At 33.6% G+C, this 17423-nt stretch overlaps 1 protein-coding gene across 3 annotated transcripts in view; it reads right to left on the reverse strand.

Moving 5' to 3' along the window:
- Positions 1-3007: 3007 nt before the first annotated feature.
- Positions 3008-17423, reverse strand: part of PRRC1 (proline rich coiled-coil 1) — a 32420-nt gene continuing 18004 nt past the window's right edge. For all 3 annotated transcript variants that reach the window (XM_010360194.2, XM_030927419.1, XM_030927420.1), the window contains 3 exons: positions 13878-13981; positions 10214-10316; positions 3008-6394 (listed from right to left, as the gene is read on the reverse strand). In XM_010360194.2, the coding sequence (XP_010358496.1) occupies positions 6185-6394; positions 10214-10316; positions 13878-13981 (417 nt within the window). In that variant the 3' untranslated portion in view covers positions 3008-6184. The remainder of the gene's footprint in view (positions 6395-10213; positions 10317-13877; positions 13982-17423) is intronic.

Genomic DNA, 17423 nt, shown 5'->3' on the forward strand with positions numbered 1-17423 from the left:
ATACCTAGTAAAATTGACATATGCATACTTTATGCCCCAGCAATTCATCTTATCTGTATTTCCAACACAAATGTCACATATGTGGATCAAAAGAATTGTACAAGATAACCAGGGCTGTATTCATTACAACCAAAAAAACTGGAAACAATCTAATTGTTCAGCAACAAAAGATAAATACATTGTGGTATATTCAGACAACAGAACACTGTAACTTGCATAACACTATGCAAGACAAATAAGCAAATACCACTATATACAACACAAATGATTTATGCAAACGTAATGTTGAAGAAAAGAAGTCAGGGGTAAAAGAATGCATCTTAGGATTCCATTTATATTGAATTCAACAACCAGCAAGACTATCTCTGTTAGAATTTAAGGTATTGGTTATCTTAGCAGGGAAGGTGGAGACTGTGATTTCAGGAGGTCTAACGGTGCTCTGGGATGCTGGTCTATTTTTTTTTTTATTGGAGCAGTGGTTACCTGAGTGTATCCATGTTGTGATAATTCATTTGTGATTTATGTAGTTGCCTACATGTACATGTCAATAACAAAAGTAATTTTTAAATATTTTAAAAGACATGCGTTCAGTACCTTGCTTGAAGACTAGTTTAAGAAGAAATTTTCTTCAAATACCTTCCTGATGTCACTAGAGAACATTTGTGGCTTTTATCCTAAAAATGATACTCAAACCTAGTTAATGGTTTCTCAAATTGGGGAGGATATCCAAATGTCAAGAACATAGTTTCATACCAGCAGGAAAGCCCAAAGCAGCCCTGTCAAACTCAAAAGAAAAATATGGAGTAGAAATAGTTTTCACTAAACATAATAGTGTAAGATTAAAAGTAAACTAAGGAAAAGTCCTCATGCCATTATTTGAATTCACTTACAATCAACAAATATAGGATTAATTATATACCCATAACTTCCTGAAGTAAATATTCAGGATGGTGGGAAGAGACTGGTTCAGCAAGTCACGTACTGTTTAAATTCTCTGTGATTCATTTGTTTTGTGATATTGGGCAAGTAGTTTAATCTAAGTTTCAGTTACCTTATCTATAAAAACAGGAGTAAAAATATCTGCGGGCTCAATAACATAATGTTGGTTTAAGCTTCTACTCCAGTGCCTAATAGAAACTTACATGTTTGTTTCTCACTCCTTACAGCTTTTTTTAAAGAAAATTTTAAAAAAAATTCTTAAAAACGAGTGTTACCGCTATTCTTAAGAAAATGTGAGATTTTTCTTTTTTTTTTTTTTTTTTTTTTTTTTTGAGACGGAGTCTCGCTCTGTCGCCCAGGCTGGAGTGCAGTGGCCGGATCTCAGCTCACTGCAAGCTCCACCTCCCGGGTCCAAGCCATTCTCCCGCCTCAGCCTCCCGAGTAGCTGGGACTACAGGCGCCCGCCATCTCGCCCGGCTAATTTTTTGTATTTTTTAAGTGGAGACGGGGTTTCACTGTGTTAGCCAGGATGGTCTCGACCTCCTGACCTTGTGATCCGCCCGCCTCGGCCTCCCAAAGTGCTGGGATTACAGGCTTGAGCCACCGCGCCCGGCCGAGATTTTTCTTAAAATAAGCTCACTTTAGTATAATTTATAAGATTTCCTTCCTCTGTAAATTTTTAAACTTCCTTGATATCGTTTTGTCAATTTTGTTTCTATTGCCAACATATTTTTTTTTTCCTCCAGTTAATTCTGAAATTAAATATAAGAAACAGGGTCTTTCCCAGGTCCTGAACTGGTATTCTTCTGGTCTATTTAAAACAATATTATTGTCTTCCGACAACCAACCAAGAAACCCCACCCAGCAGCCCGTTCCCCCAATCAATATTCTGTTGTTTTCTGGTATCTCCTGCTCCCCTGCCCCAAATTTGGCCAAATCAAGACAAAAATCTCTTAGCCTGAGATCATAAACTCAAAATACCAAATATAGTACAAAATAAACGGGGGAGGGGGGAACAATACAGCCACTATACAAGACAGTTTGGTGGCTTCTTACAAAACTAAGCATTCTCTTATCATACATCCAGCAATGGCACTCCTTGGTATTTACTAACCAAATGAGCTAAAAATAGTCCATACAAAAACCTGCACACAGACGTTTGTAGCAGCTTTACTCAAAATTGTCGAAACTTGATACAACCAAGATGTCCTTCAGTAGGCAAACAGGTAAGTAATCTGTGGAACATCTGGATGATAGAATATTATCCAGCACTAAAAAGAAATAAATTACCAAGCCATGACAAGACGTGGAAGAATCTTAAATATGTATTACTAAATGTAAGAAGCCAATCTGAAAAGGTTACATCCTGTATTATTCGACTATATAACATTCTGGAAAAGGCAACACTATAGAGACAGTTAAAAGATTAGTGACAGCCAGGGGTTGGGGGACAGAAAAACATGCAGTGTTTTTAGGACAGTGAAAATCTCCTACAATATTATAATGATGGATACATGTCATTATACACTTGACTAAACCCACAAGAATGTACAACACTAAGAGTGAAGCCTAAGGTAAACAATGGATTATGGGAGATGACAGGTCAATGCAGGTTCATCGATGGTTTATTGTTCATTGATTATGGATCACTCTGGTGGGGAGTGTTGATAATGGGGGAAGAAGCTATGCATATGCAGGGGAAAGAGATATATGGGAAATCTCTGTACTTTCCCTCCTTTTAAATTAATTCTGCTGTGCACTGAAACTACTCTAAGAAATAAAACTACTCGAAAACCCAATACTCAAGAAGTGTCCTCATGACCATAGGCCTTAACTTCTTGCCTATTACCTTTATCTCCAATGTATCCTCTCCTCTAAATATTTTGAGTTCTTGGACCCTGAAGTTAACAACTCTAGTATATGTAAATGTTCCAGTTCCACTAGAAATATGGTGGTTAAGTTGCTGTTGTGTAAGAATTCTTGGCAGCCAGTAACAAATTTAGATAAAAAACAAATACGTGTCCTTTCAATATAAACTAGCATTTTAAAAAAATCACTATACAACTTGGGAAATAAGTCAAAGCATTATTTATTTATGACGTATTTACATACTTACAAAACTGATTTTACCCAATACATCATCCTGTGTAATATCATAAAATGAACACCATATCCAGGGAATAAAAATCCATATTTCTTAATAATTTATGTATAGCTCAACAACTTTTAGAACATAGAATATTATCAATTTGGCTTCACGAATTACAAAGTCCTATTTATAATTTTTTCTAGCCAAGGAACAGAGTAGATTCAAAAGCATATTAAAGTAATTTCGTTAACCCTGAGTAATTACTAACTTGCATAATTTTGAATGGATGTATACAACACACCTTCATCTGCACTTTTACTTATACTATCACACTATCTTTTTGTCTGTATTTATCCACCTCAATTTTCAACTTCTTTAATCTTCAGAAGAAAGAGGAACAAAGAATAGGAAAGTAATAACAACAGAATCGGATGAGGAAACTACTAGCACTGCCTAAACATTCAGAAGTCTGTGACACAGTTTAGGTCTAGGGTTATCTCAAAAACCTAACAAAAGGAAGATCCCGAACTGAATAATCTGAGCACCCTGTCAACTGAGGTTGATATTAAATTACTTTTCCTGCATTCTGTTTCCTTTCACAATAATTAAATATATGTATACAAGCTTATAAAATGCAATAATTTGGATTAAAATACAAAATTTTATATACAAAATATAAAATACAAGAGCTCTTCGGAAGAAAAAAAAATCACAAAACAGCCCCAACAGTGGTGAAGAACTATATTAAAGATGGCTTTTCCTAAGACAGAGGGAGAACAAAAGCAAATAGCACTCCCGCTCCACCAAGGCTAGAGCAGGAGTTACAAGGAAACGGGCAGGAAGAGAACAGAACACTTGGGCTAGATGATGAGTGAAGGAAACTGGCCTCAGATTGATGATCAGCATATCTTATGCCTCCACCACCACCAAGACTATCTGGCTAAGCTGCCATGGTGTGTTAGAGATAATGAGTTACTTTTCTTGCCCCTTTTACAACAGGGAAATCTAAGGACAACAAAATAAACAAAAGGCTGAGAAAGCTGAGCATGTGAAGTCAGTCATTCTCTGCTGCTTTTCAAAAACTCTGGGCCAAAAACAGAACCAGAGAGGCCAGACCAGTTCATGTATTTCTCTCTTCCATGTGCCCGTCTCTCATCTTCCTCACCCACTCACACTGTTCCGAGCAGAAGGCTTACCAAGCCACCACGGGCAGGAAAATTATCTAGCTTCAACCAAGCCATGGTAACTCTGCCACTGCTCTTTGGGGATTCTAGGAAAATAATCATCTAATGAAATGTCAATGTTTGTGATTCTATGAGAACAATTCTCAAAACATCAAAAAGACATTTGTGACTTGGTAAAATAAAAATCAAAAAACTAAGATATTTTTAGAATCTGTAAAATTTCCTTACGATAGGAGGGAAAGCAGCAGAACTATTTTAAGTAAGGACATGCTTCCCTTCAGTTTGTAATGAAAGACTGTTTTGTGATCATGCCACTGCCATGATAAAATAGTACTAGAAAAGGATAGCTTTTAAAATAAAGTATAGAAGCAAATGGTAGAGAAAGCTTCTTGTACTTGAAGGAAGGAAAAGAAACTATTCTGTCCCTGTTACTCCTGGACAAAAGTGCACCAAGGCAACCTGTAACCTCTCTCTGCTGTCTCTGACGACTTTTAATGACACAGAAGTCTGATATTCACTGAATAGTCATTACACAGCGCTTGAAAAGTAACATATATTTAATATTCAAATTTAATATTCATTCTTCTTATCCTCAGGTAAAAAAATAGCAGAAACCAAATAATGACTTGAAGTGGCATTAATACAAAACAAACCTGATACCTAAAAACAGTGCAGGACAAGAGCTTCAATAGCTTTTATAAAACTGCCAGAGACTGTGCTAATTCTTTTACATCTAAAGAACTGTATAGAAGAGTAAAAAAATTAAATTACATTTATATAAGAAACTATCTTTGAAAAAGTTATTTGAACTTGTATATACAAAGTTCAACAGTAATAAGAAAAAAAATTTATTTAATTATGATTTATGTAAGTCCAAAAATGATAAAATATATTTTTTGAGGGGAAAAGGCTTCCACTAAATAGAAACACAATAGACCAAATAAACTAGATTGAATATAAAATAAGTTTCTTTGAAAACATCCATAAAAAGTAAAGGCCAAATGGCACAAAGTTAAAAAAGTAATGCTTAAGGCAAACCAAGTAAGTAACCTTAATTAAAGTAAGAGACATACTATCCCATAAGCAATAAAGTAACCCTCTCTCAAAAATTTCTCTATTAAAATGTTCAGAGAGTATGAGTGGAAGCAGAAACAATGGCTGTTGTCAGAGTTTATTCTTGGAAATACTGAACAGCATTATACAAAAATAACTTGAATACTTCTGATTTAAAATATACTTGAATCATTTGCCCTTTAGCTGTCATATAGCAATGAAAAAATAAAATGTGTTATCCCAATGTTCATAGTATAAATCTGGGAATGCCAAAAGTTATGTTTAAAATTGAAAAAGGTATGATTTTCCAGATTATATGTGTACATGATGGCCAAAAAAGAAAATGACCAATTCCATTATTTTGGCCCATATTACTGAAACACGCACGGAAATGTGGAACATCTCCCTACAAGTAAGTGTCTTATAGTTGACTGTTGAGCAGGCTGCTCAGCACCAGCCCTGAGATCGTGTGCACATACAAAAGGCATCAAAAACTGACAGGAAAAGAGATGAAGCCAAAAGAAATCATGCTTTTATAAACATTCAACCAACATGTTCTTTAATAATGTCTTCTTTAAAGAACAAAATAATCAAGTACATGGCATTAAGTTAAATGTCTTTGCACGTGAATTTCCACCTTATAAATTTGGTATGTTAAACTGTGCTGTAAATATATTTGTATATTTTCTTTTTTGAGAACTACGATAGGTGAAATGATATGACTATAAAAAGGATTTGTTTCTTTTTGTCTACTGGAATGACACAATGCCTTTCTAGAAAAAGAAAAATTGCAGCCTACAGGAAAACGATAAGAACTACTGGATTCATTTAGGCTATTCAATTTAGGAAGGAACAACCGCTTCTTTAACACCAAGCTAAAAGTGGGGGGAAAATCTCAGTCTCCTAAGTAAGTCTCCTCTCACACTGTCCTGGGTGGCAGGCGCTGTTTATACATGCCTGCTATTGCTCTGGCTGCACTGTAGATCATCTGCCGACGAGACATCCCAGTAAACGCCATGTGCCAATCAGTCCGGCTGACATTCAGTAAACTCTTTTCCAGGACTTCACCCACTGTCACCAAAAGGCCTGACCACCTCAGATTGTAGTCCTGGGGAGTTAGACTTTGAGCCTATGGAAAGATGAAATTGATATTACTTATAATACATTTAAAAATATCATTGAACTAGCTATAAGTGACATTTCAAAGTATTTCATGTTATTTTAAATATAGATTATGACAAACTCTGAGAAATACAGCTAGGCTGCCAATTATATCAAGTTACAATGCTAGAACACAATCAATGTAATATTACACACATCTACTTTTTAAAAAATATCCCCATTAATGGGGCTAACAGTCGGAAGGTCTAAGTTCCTATTCTAAATTAAGTGTCACTTCAGGTTAATAGTAAGATTGGTACTAAAATCAGTGCTACAGTTATCTTTTATAGTAATAAAATTTCAACCCGAAAGAAGAAAACTGCAAATTAAGGCTTAAATCCATTCAGAAAAGAGTTGCTCAATTATGGAAATTATCTCTGGAAATGTAATTCACTTATTAATATGTATCAAATAATATCCAGTCCAGGACAACATCAACCACTGATGCAACATTCCTAATTGACTCAACTTATATTTGCTCCTATTCATATCATTTATTCATCTACAAAGGAATGAAAGAAGAATAAACTCATTGCTTGATATCCAAGAATGATATGTTTTTTCTGTTTTAGGGTGTTAGGTATAGTCCAGAGGAGTATAGCCACATCTAGAACGGATCTACACAGTTATACGACTACCAAATGTGCCATGTATTACAATCACCTGAGGAGCTCTTGTTTCTTCTTTTTCTTTTCTTTCTTTCTTTTTTTTTTTTTTTTTTTTTAACAATATCCAGTTTCTCACATCCCACTAAGATAGATAACTGACACACCAAGATAACTGAATTGGAAACTCTACAGCTGGTTTCAAGAGAAACAGTACAGTATTACATACATAAAATAGTTTCCAAGTAAATCTTATGCAAACAGTCCAGCACTTGGGAACCCCTGCTCTAGGTACTCTTTTCCAACGTGTATACCACAGTATCAGGATTTCACTATATTTCAAAGAAGATAAACAGCAGATATACTACTAAGGTCCTCAGAGACACCAGTAAAACTGTGCTTCTCAAACTATGGCATGCATATGAATCCCCTGAATATCTTGTTAAAATGCAGCTCCTGATTCACTAGTCCTGTGTTAGGACCCGAGAATTTGCATTTTAACAAATTCCTAGGTGATGCTTATGATGTTAGGCCAAGGACCACACTTTTTAGAAACAAGGTATTTGATATTATTGGCAAAAATCCAGACGAGCTGGGGTTTTCTACGGGGGTGGGGAATCATTTATACTTAAGTTTAACCAAGTACAAATTGTATGAAATTTATTTCCAGATTTTTACTAATATATACTGATAATTCTAATTACCTGAAGGGCTGATTTCTATTCCCTTAAATTAAAAAATTCCAACAAAAAAGTGTAAAACATTTCAGAATGAATAAAAAGAAACAGGGAGGAGAGTTCAATAGCTGAGGATAAAAAGAAGACATTTCAATGCACACAGTTTTGTATCTTCTAAATTTTAAAACCAAATGACACAAAATAAAACAAACAGAATAAAAAGCAAAGTAAAAAGCAAATAACACCCTAAATACCATTATTCAGAATTAACCACTATTAACAGTTTGCTGTGTATCTTTTCAGGCCTTTTTCCCTATTCTTACTAAAATTTTAAAGCACACACACACACACCCCTGCTAGTAAATGGGATCATACTAGATTGCTGTTTTTGACTTTTACTCAGCAATATGTAATAGCTATCTTTTGGTACTGGTACACACAAGTCCACTTCATTCTTTCATGTCTACTTCTTTCCAGTATATATTCCTAAAAACAAGATAAAAATTGTCCTTTGCAATGGTCAGACATCTAACACAGGAGTCAGCAAACTTTTTCTGAAAAGAGCCAGATGGTAAATATTTTAGGCTTTGTGGGCCAGACATTCTCTGTTGCAACTACTGAGTTCTGCTGCTATAGTACAAAAGCAGCTACAAACAATAAGTAAGCAAACTGGCATGGGCGTGTTCCAATAAATTTACTTACAAAAACAGATGGCAGGCCAGATTTGGCTGTAAGCCGCTGTTTGCTGACCCCAGGTCTACAGCAATGTTAACAGTGGCAGTGATGGGAGCATCCTCATAATTATAACGTTATTTATTAGATCTGAAGTTTGCTTTGATTTTGCAGTACACACATACCCGTCTAATACTAGTTAGCTAAGAGCTATTAGTATGATTATTTCTAACAAATACCTTCAACTTTATCAAAATCTTTTTTCTCCTTTCAATGCAGATGTTCACGTACTGAATTACATAAATTTACTATTGTTGAACCATTCTGCTGTTCTTGGAACAAATCTTTCATGGTCAGGATATAATGTTCTTATACATTTCTGAATTTTATTTATTAATTTTACCAATGGCTTTGACATTTAGTTCTTTGGACTATAATTTCATTTGAAGTTAAAAGAGGCTAGTCTCACAGAATTAACTGGAAAACCCTCTACCTCTATTTTCGATACCTCATACAGCAAGAGAATTATCTCTGAACATTTTGTAGAACTCACTTATAACACCATCGGTACTCAGTGATTTTTTTTTTTTGTTAAAGTTCTTCCATTTTAATGCTTCAATTAAGTGGAATCATATGAAACCGACAATATGTAACGATTTCTGACCCTCAAAGGCAACAATGTATCTGGTTCAACCTAATACTCTTAACTATGGCATAATTTCTATTTTCCTAGAAAATCCACTCTTTCACCTAATTTTTCTAATTTACTGGCATAACAGTATACATAGTATTCACTTACAGTCCTTTAATCACCTTCATAGTGAAATGAGTTTAATGTTAATATCTATAAAAAGGTTTTCTTGAACTTCTGCAATGAAATTATGGAATAAAAGTTTCAGTAAAATTTCAAATTCTAAGCATCAATTCTTAGCCCCCTTTCTAAACTGTAAATGTCTAAGTAGGCCAGAGGTTACTTTTAGGGATTATATGAACACATATGCCAAATTTCCATGAAAGTACACACACATGCATTTTCGTTGGGAAACAGCCCAATAGTTTTCTTAGATCCTCAAATGCCTTCATGTCCCAAATAAGTTTGAAAGGCAGTTTTGAGATGATATTTAACAATGTACAAAGTACAACTGTAACAAAAATTTTATGAAATTAATGACAGAAAGAAGTCAATAGAATACCACTCAAGATCACAGAGATTCCAATGCAAGTATATATTTATCTTCCATTTCGTTCATGAAAGGATTAGAGAAAACATACCAAAAAAAAAAAAAAAAAGAGGAATAAGGATTATCATACACTTACATTCTCCTGGAAACCGTGTGGATAGGTACACTATTAGGTCCATTTTTCAGCCAAAAACCTAAAGACACATGCCTATAAGGTTTCTAATGTTGACCTCACTAAAAACACTAAAGATGAAGAGGAGGACAATCAAATCAAGGAACGGGAAATGGAGATAACAGTGGAAATGAAATGTGAGATAAAAGGGAAAGCAAACGAAAGGTGGACATAAAACAACTAGAAAAGGTAAATCTTTTCCTGAACGCAGAGCAAAAACAAAGAAAAAAATGAGAGAAATAATGATTAACCATGTAATGTACTGCCTTTCAAAGACACCTGGAAAACAAAAGGAGGAAGGTACCAAAACAACATGGAAGAACCAGGAAATTAAAAAGCAAATAAAAATACTAAAGAAAAATGACTGAAACAAAATCAAGAACATTATTTCTAACAAAAAAATGAACACGAATTTTTATTTCGAAAACAATATTGCAAGTTTCTCTGGAGCATAATGAAAAAGCAAAGGAGAAAACCAACCTGCTGTACAAATTCCAAAGGCACTGGTGTGGCTTGTGTAAATGTTTCCAGATGAATGCCATGCACAGGATCTTCAACCACCAAACAACCAATGTCAAACCATCTGCAACAGAAATATGAGTTCAGACGGTTTACATGCCAAATAAAACTTATCGTGAATAGACAAAAAGAGAAAACAAGTACTGTTATTCAGATAGAACAGATTTCAAAAAGGAAATCTTTATCAACTTGCAAAAGGACAACTCATAAAAACAACAGAAAAAATTACTCTGTATTAATTCTAAGAGGAAAAAATAGACAATAACCACAAAGAAAAAATAATTTAAAAATATTTATCATGGAAAGCTTCCTTTCCATGGGAAGGGAGAATAATCAAAGTAAGGGTACTCAAATATGCAACAAGTAAATTTACATACATTGTATATGCAAATTGCTTATAATGAGTAATATCTTCCTATTGTCACTTGCTAAAATATGGGAAATTTTATAATACCAACTCTGTCATGAATATATACCCAACTAAGTTAATAACAAATTAAAAAATAAGTTCGCTCAGAGGAAATACTAACAAATACTCTCTTCATTACTAATAAATCCTTCTAATCACAATTTCTGAATTGTTCACAATGAGTCAGTCTTTGAAAACAGCCTCATGAAATTCAGGACACTTCTCTTCATTTAAAAAGACCTACATATTATACAAAATGATAAATTTTAAAAATGACTTAAGTGAAAACAATTGTAGTACCACCCAAATTTTAGCTAACCCAAATCATGAAACAACCAGATACCCTCAAAACATGAATGTAAACAATAAAAGGATATGAAGCAGGAAAATATTTCATGTCTATTTTTAATGTAAATCTAATAAAATGCAATGAAATATAAAATGGATTAGTAGACTTGCATTTACACATTCAAAAAAACAACCAAGTAAACTATAGAGTAACATAAGTAACTTTGCTGAATACTAAAATGGCACTTTATAATGTCTATAATGTTCGTATCCTAAAACTGTTTAAAATTAAAAACATTAAATAATGACATTTATTTTATTTGGTAGACTAATAGATATTTTGTATTTTACTACAACAACTTTCTCAATGAAGATAATGTATTTGTGAAGCCTCCATAAAGTCAAGCTTAGCTAAATTTTATTTTGCTTTATTTTGCATAATTTGCAGACCGTTGTGTCTATGATGAATAACATACTAACCAAGCTTTCAGGTGTGGACATCCTAAAAAGTGTTACTGAAGGTATGAGGAGAGTTTTTCCTATGATGCCAGTGAATATATCTAAGAACAACGACCTAGCCTTGACTCAGCTCAGACTGACTGAAGTACACTACATTACCCTCCCTTCCTCACAGCCCTACAATTGTGTTTATTATTATAGAGGAAAGGATGAAACTTCTCAAAATCACTTAAAGACTCTAGAGTTTGTTTTGTTTTCTAAACAATGGTTTTCAAAGATTACTATGCGTTCAGAGAGACAGCACCATATATTCAAACCAAAAGGAAAAAGGAGACTAAAACAGACCCACAAGTGACTCTGATATTGGAATTAGTAAATGAGGATTTAAAAGTAACTATGGGTCATATAGTCAAGAAAAGAGAGGTAAAGATAGTCCAACTAAATTAAAAGATATAGGCATTCAAGAGATAAATTGAATCTGTGTTTTAAAAGGTAAGAACTCTATGTAAGAGTTTAACAACACGCTGGAAACAGCAGAAGGCCGGATTAGTGAACCTGAAGACAGGTGAATAGAAAATGTCAAAACTCAAGAACAGAGAGAAAAAAGAGAGTGGGAAAAAAAATCTGACAATGTGATACACTGTCAAAGGTGAATGGGCATGTAATCAAGGTCCTACAAAGAGAAGAGGGAGGAATGGGCCAGAAGCAAGTTTTGAAGACATAACTGTAAAGAATTTCCAAAACTGAAGATACTAATCCACAGAATCAAGAAGCTCAGTGAATCCACAAAAAAATAATTATGAGAGCAAGCAAGCAAGCTAATACATATAATCATACCAGGCTAAAACTGCAAAAAATAAAACAACAGAGAAAATCCTAAAAGCAGCCAGGGAAAACAACATATTATCTTCACAGAGATAATACACAAGAAGATGGAGAGAAGACTTTTTAACAGAAATGACGGAAGCCAGAAAACAATATCATGACATTTTTAAAGTGCTGAAAGAAAATAAACTGCCGACCTAGACTTCTACATCCAGCAAAAATAAAGATGAATTAAAGCACTTTCAGATAAACAAAAGCTGAGAGAACTGGTAGTGAGCAGCTCTGAACTGTAATGTATTATCAAAGGTTTAAGTACTTTAGGCTTCCTTTAGAAGAAAAATGACCCCAGACAGAAAAACAGAAACGCAGGAAAGAATTCAGAGAATAAACAAACAAATACTGACTGCAAAGAACACTACCAGTTATAAGAGCTTAAAATATATGCAGAATTAAAATACTTAACAATGATACCGCAAAAGGTGAAAAGGGAGTGAATAGTATTAATAGTAGTACTAGTATTATCACAAGTTATAATTTTATTATAATACATCGAAAAGGCATATTGTAATTTCTAATGTTAATTATTAAGTGAACAATAACAAGTTAACAGAAAAAGTGACACAATAATCACTGGATGGTTTCTCAGTGCTTACATAGAAAGTTGAAACTTATCAACCTAGAATTCAGAGCTCCATTTAGCCAAGTTTCACTTCTTCTTCAAAATTCGGTTCAAGCCCTAATTATTCATGAATTTCACCTGACACTATCTCCACAGTTACCTCCACTGAAATTTTACATATTTCCTGTCAGCATAAAATTATGTTTCGTTTTATATAATTACTTAAAACTGCTCATCTGTGTACTACATATATCTTCTCTCCCACTGGCCTATAATATGCCTCACAGTTGGAGGATATATTTTGCATATTATAAGCCACAAAATGCTATGCCCATTGTTATTCAACACTGAACAAACAAATAAAAAATAAAAACAACAAAACCACAATGCAATTACCAAAGAAGGTAGATTTCAACAAAGGGAAGTTACTTTAACATAAATCAATTAAGCAAATTAAAAATGTTTCCCATAAAAAGCCACCTATTAAAAATACATAGCCCTCAAAAACAATTATGAATTATGCTGTCTGGCAGTTTTTCTAAACTATGATGAGTACAGGAGAGACAGTGCTCACTAGGAACTCAAACCTCTATGATGAGTACAGGAGAGACAGTGCTCACTAGAAACTCAAACCTAGTGAATGCCATCAGGCCATCAGGCCTTCTTGCCCATACATTCCATGACTTTGAATAACTATGTGAATAATTGTGTTTGCTACTCATGGTCAGTTATATCCACACAAACTCTATCATGTTATACTTACTGCCATTTTAATAAGTAATTATTAGCATGATCTCAGAAAGCAGGCATGACCATCTCCATTTTAGAATTAAAAAAGAGACACAAGGATAGAAATGCCAGCTAAGCCATGCAAGACACACAGCTAGTTAAGTGATATAAGCCAGCATCAAAATATACTTTTCTCTCTGGTAATAAAACAGGAGACACTTTTTGCTAAGTATTCAGTGTCAACTCCCAGACCCAATTATATTTTGCTTCCAAGAGAAACATAATAACCTTCTTACTTGTCAGGCAGCAATTCTGCAATGAAGTTTTCTACTGACACAGCTGTCTGTTTTTCATGGATCACCCCAGTTCGACGCAAGCTATCTATCCGTTCCTGGGCACCCTAAACAGCAATGGCAGAGGTTAGAAACCATTTCAAATTACTAAATATTAAACATACTAATTTATGATTACACAAGTAATACATGCATAATTTATAGGCAAACACATATATACTCACTGTAAACATTCAAACAATACAAAAATATAGAGTGAAAAATGACAAAGTACAATTATATTTCCTCAGTATCAACAGTCTGGGGTACACCTTCCACATTATTCCATATGCATTATGATGTTGGTTGCTATTGTGAAGTGGATTATTTTTATATTACATTTTCTTATTGATTGTTACTATTAAATAATTTAAGAAAACTGTATTGTTTAATGTTGATCTGGCAAGAGGTCATCTTATTACATACAAAGTTTTTATCAGCTCTAGCAGTTCTGCAGTTAACTCGCTCTTGAATTTTTCAGGTAGACAATCATATCAATAATAAATATGGGAGGCGGAGCTTGCAGTGAGCTGAGATCCGGCCACTGCACTCCAGCCCCGGCGACAGAGTGAGACTCCGTCTCAAAAATAAATAAATAAATAAATACGTTTTTCTCTTTCTTCTGATGCCTTTTAAATATACATGCACCAAAATGACCAGTTACTTAAAATAAAAAGCTGCAAATGTATACATTGTATACATTACACCACAGCTTATTCAACAAAATAATTATCATTAAAGAAGCAAAACTGAATGGCTGAGAACACTATACAGACAACTCAAAATCATGAACTGATTATATGTGATAGACAACTAAAAGCTGGATTACTGAGGGAGAAGGTTTCTGTTTTTTGCTTTCATCTGAACCATTTCATAAAAGCTAACCACGAACAATGTGATGAACATGTATTCAAAACACAAGATAAAAAGTCTGAACAAAAGTAGCCATTGATAATTCTTATAAGGACAGCAGAGTTAAACAGAGAATATCAGATTAAATGGTCAATTCTCATGCAAATGAAAATTAAGAAGGCTAGGCTACATCTCGAGAAAACTCCATTTATTTCAGAGACAACTGAAATAAAGAAGAGAAAGTGACAACTGAACGAGAATGTGTAAGACAATTTAAGATACTGGCTTGTAAAGATGAAGATGATAGGATTTAAAGTACAATAAAACCAAGACTGTATATTTTTGCTCACTCTTCTACCTCTAGTTTCCAGCAAAGTGCCTAACTTAATAAGTGTTCTCAGTAAGAACTTACCACATAAAAAAACTGAACAAAGGAAAAAAAAGGCTTCTGCCTATGTGGTCAATGTTAAGAATACAAATAGTGCAAATATGGCATCACGAAATCTAATAACACTTAAAGAGGCAGCTGTTGATTTTGAAAGCAATGTAACAGATAAGATGAACTTAACTATTTATACTGGATGTTACAAATTTGCTTAATTCACTCCTCCCATGAGACAGTTATGGCTAAAGTTTGATTTTTAAAAAGCTTAAGTAAACGTTAATTCAGTAAAACTGTTAAGGGATTAGTAAGATGTAAAGAGATTCATCCCCGAACCCTTTGAAGGTGGTATCTCAGCTATGCACTACAACAAAATATTCCTAGATTTTATGCTTCCAGGGAACAGAGACTCAGTTTGTTCATTTTTCACTATCCTACAGCACAGAGCTTTATATTTCACAGGATTCACAAAACAATTAAAATTAATTAGTTCCTGCAAGAAAACAGGATAATAAGCTAGGTAGACAAGTTTTTTTTTTTTTTTTAATAAAATCCGTAAGAAAATGAAAACAGGGTTATATCTGGCCTTTCTTTTTCCTCTGACCACCACATTAATTAAATGTGGCCTCTTTTGGAGTTCCAAATACAGATATTTTAATATTAGTCCCTACCAATGTTTTGAGAATGAAATTTTATTTTTTAGCAATATAAGAGATCAAGAATCAGGTAGTTTAGAGACCATATTAAAATAATCATTTCAGAAATGAAGAATACTGTAAGAGCTTATACTAAGCAACTTGGTTCAGTGAATAGTTAAAATTTCATATATTTTCATAAATGCTTATAGATACTATATTTGTTGAATATAAAACTATATAAAACAGTAGTCATAACTACAACTGGCTTTTCAATAAAGTTAATAGTCAGCATAAAAGTTCTAGAAGCTTCCTAACTTTAATTTTAGCTGAACTGATTTACATCCTTAAATAATTTCCTATTTCTAAAAGGCAACTTAAGTTTAGTTCAGAAAACCCATTTACTTCAAATAAAATCTGATTGGGGAGAACAAAAACAGGTTAAAATTTTATACTCTTAAGATTCTACATTATTTTTCTTCTCATTAGCTCCCTCTACTGTTTCTGGGGAAAAAAAAGCCGACAAATTTACAAATCACTTTCTTATATATTAGTTTCAATGAATTTTAGTTTTGAGCTTGTACCGAAAATTGTGGGAAAAATTCGTATGTGTAAATTTGAAGGATAAAAATCAGCAGTAAAATAATCTGTCAAATGCTATTATAACAAGATAAATGCAACTACAATAATTTCCATCAAATAAGGTTACCAGCTTCCATATCACATTTATATAATGCTTCACAATTTAGAGAAAACCCTCATTTTAGTCTCTAATTTCAGTGAAATGAACTCACTATTTTGTCTAATAACCTATTTCTATTTAGGATTTTTTTCAGTTTACTCTCTGCAACTAAATCTTGAAAAGTCTTCCTTCTTAGACCTATAAACTCTTTCCAACTTGCAAAACCTCCTGGGAAATCTTGAAACACATTCTCAATCTAAGTATGTGACATGTTCTAGTCTTTCAACTAAAAATCGACCATATAAATGCTTATGGTTTATCATATATATGTCTGTGTATATATATATATGTGTGTATATATACATGACTGGTTTAATGTACAATGATGTATACATACTTATTTTACCCATTTACTGTATTTTTTTTTTCATTTCTAGATTTCATTCAAACCCTACAGCCATCAGTTAGTTTTGCTAAATTTTATTAAGTCTAAACACCTACGACCAAAGAAAATCTTATTGGCAATGTACACTAGGGCTCGAATTCAAGAGAAACCTACTACAGAAAAGAAGCATTTCAAAGTGCATGTGCTTTTGGCAGCTCTGCTGTGTGTGTAAGGACAGACCACTGTCAAAGGTGAAAAGGCAGAAAACACGTAATTTAATTCATATTATATACAATGCATTACATTTACATAGAGTATAACTACTGCCTAATAGACCCTAATACAGAAAAGTGGTTTTGCAGTGAGTACACATATGTGTAAAAGAAAAGGACTTCATATTCTATTTAAATAAAGTACTAAATACAACTCAAAGAGCACCTCAAACCTATGTAGCACTACCTAGTAGAATTAAAAATAATCTAGTGTCAGTGTGGGTTTGTGTTTAGTGACTAATTATAATTAATGCAACAGACTTTTTCCCCAGTGAAATATGCTATGTCAATTACCTCATTCC

Source organism: Rhinopithecus roxellana, chromosome 3, assembly GCF_007565055.1.
Source record: "Rhinopithecus roxellana isolate Shanxi Qingling chromosome 3, ASM756505v1, whole genome shotgun sequence".
Lineage (NCBI taxonomy): Eukaryota > Metazoa > Chordata > Mammalia > Primates > Cercopithecidae > Rhinopithecus > Rhinopithecus roxellana.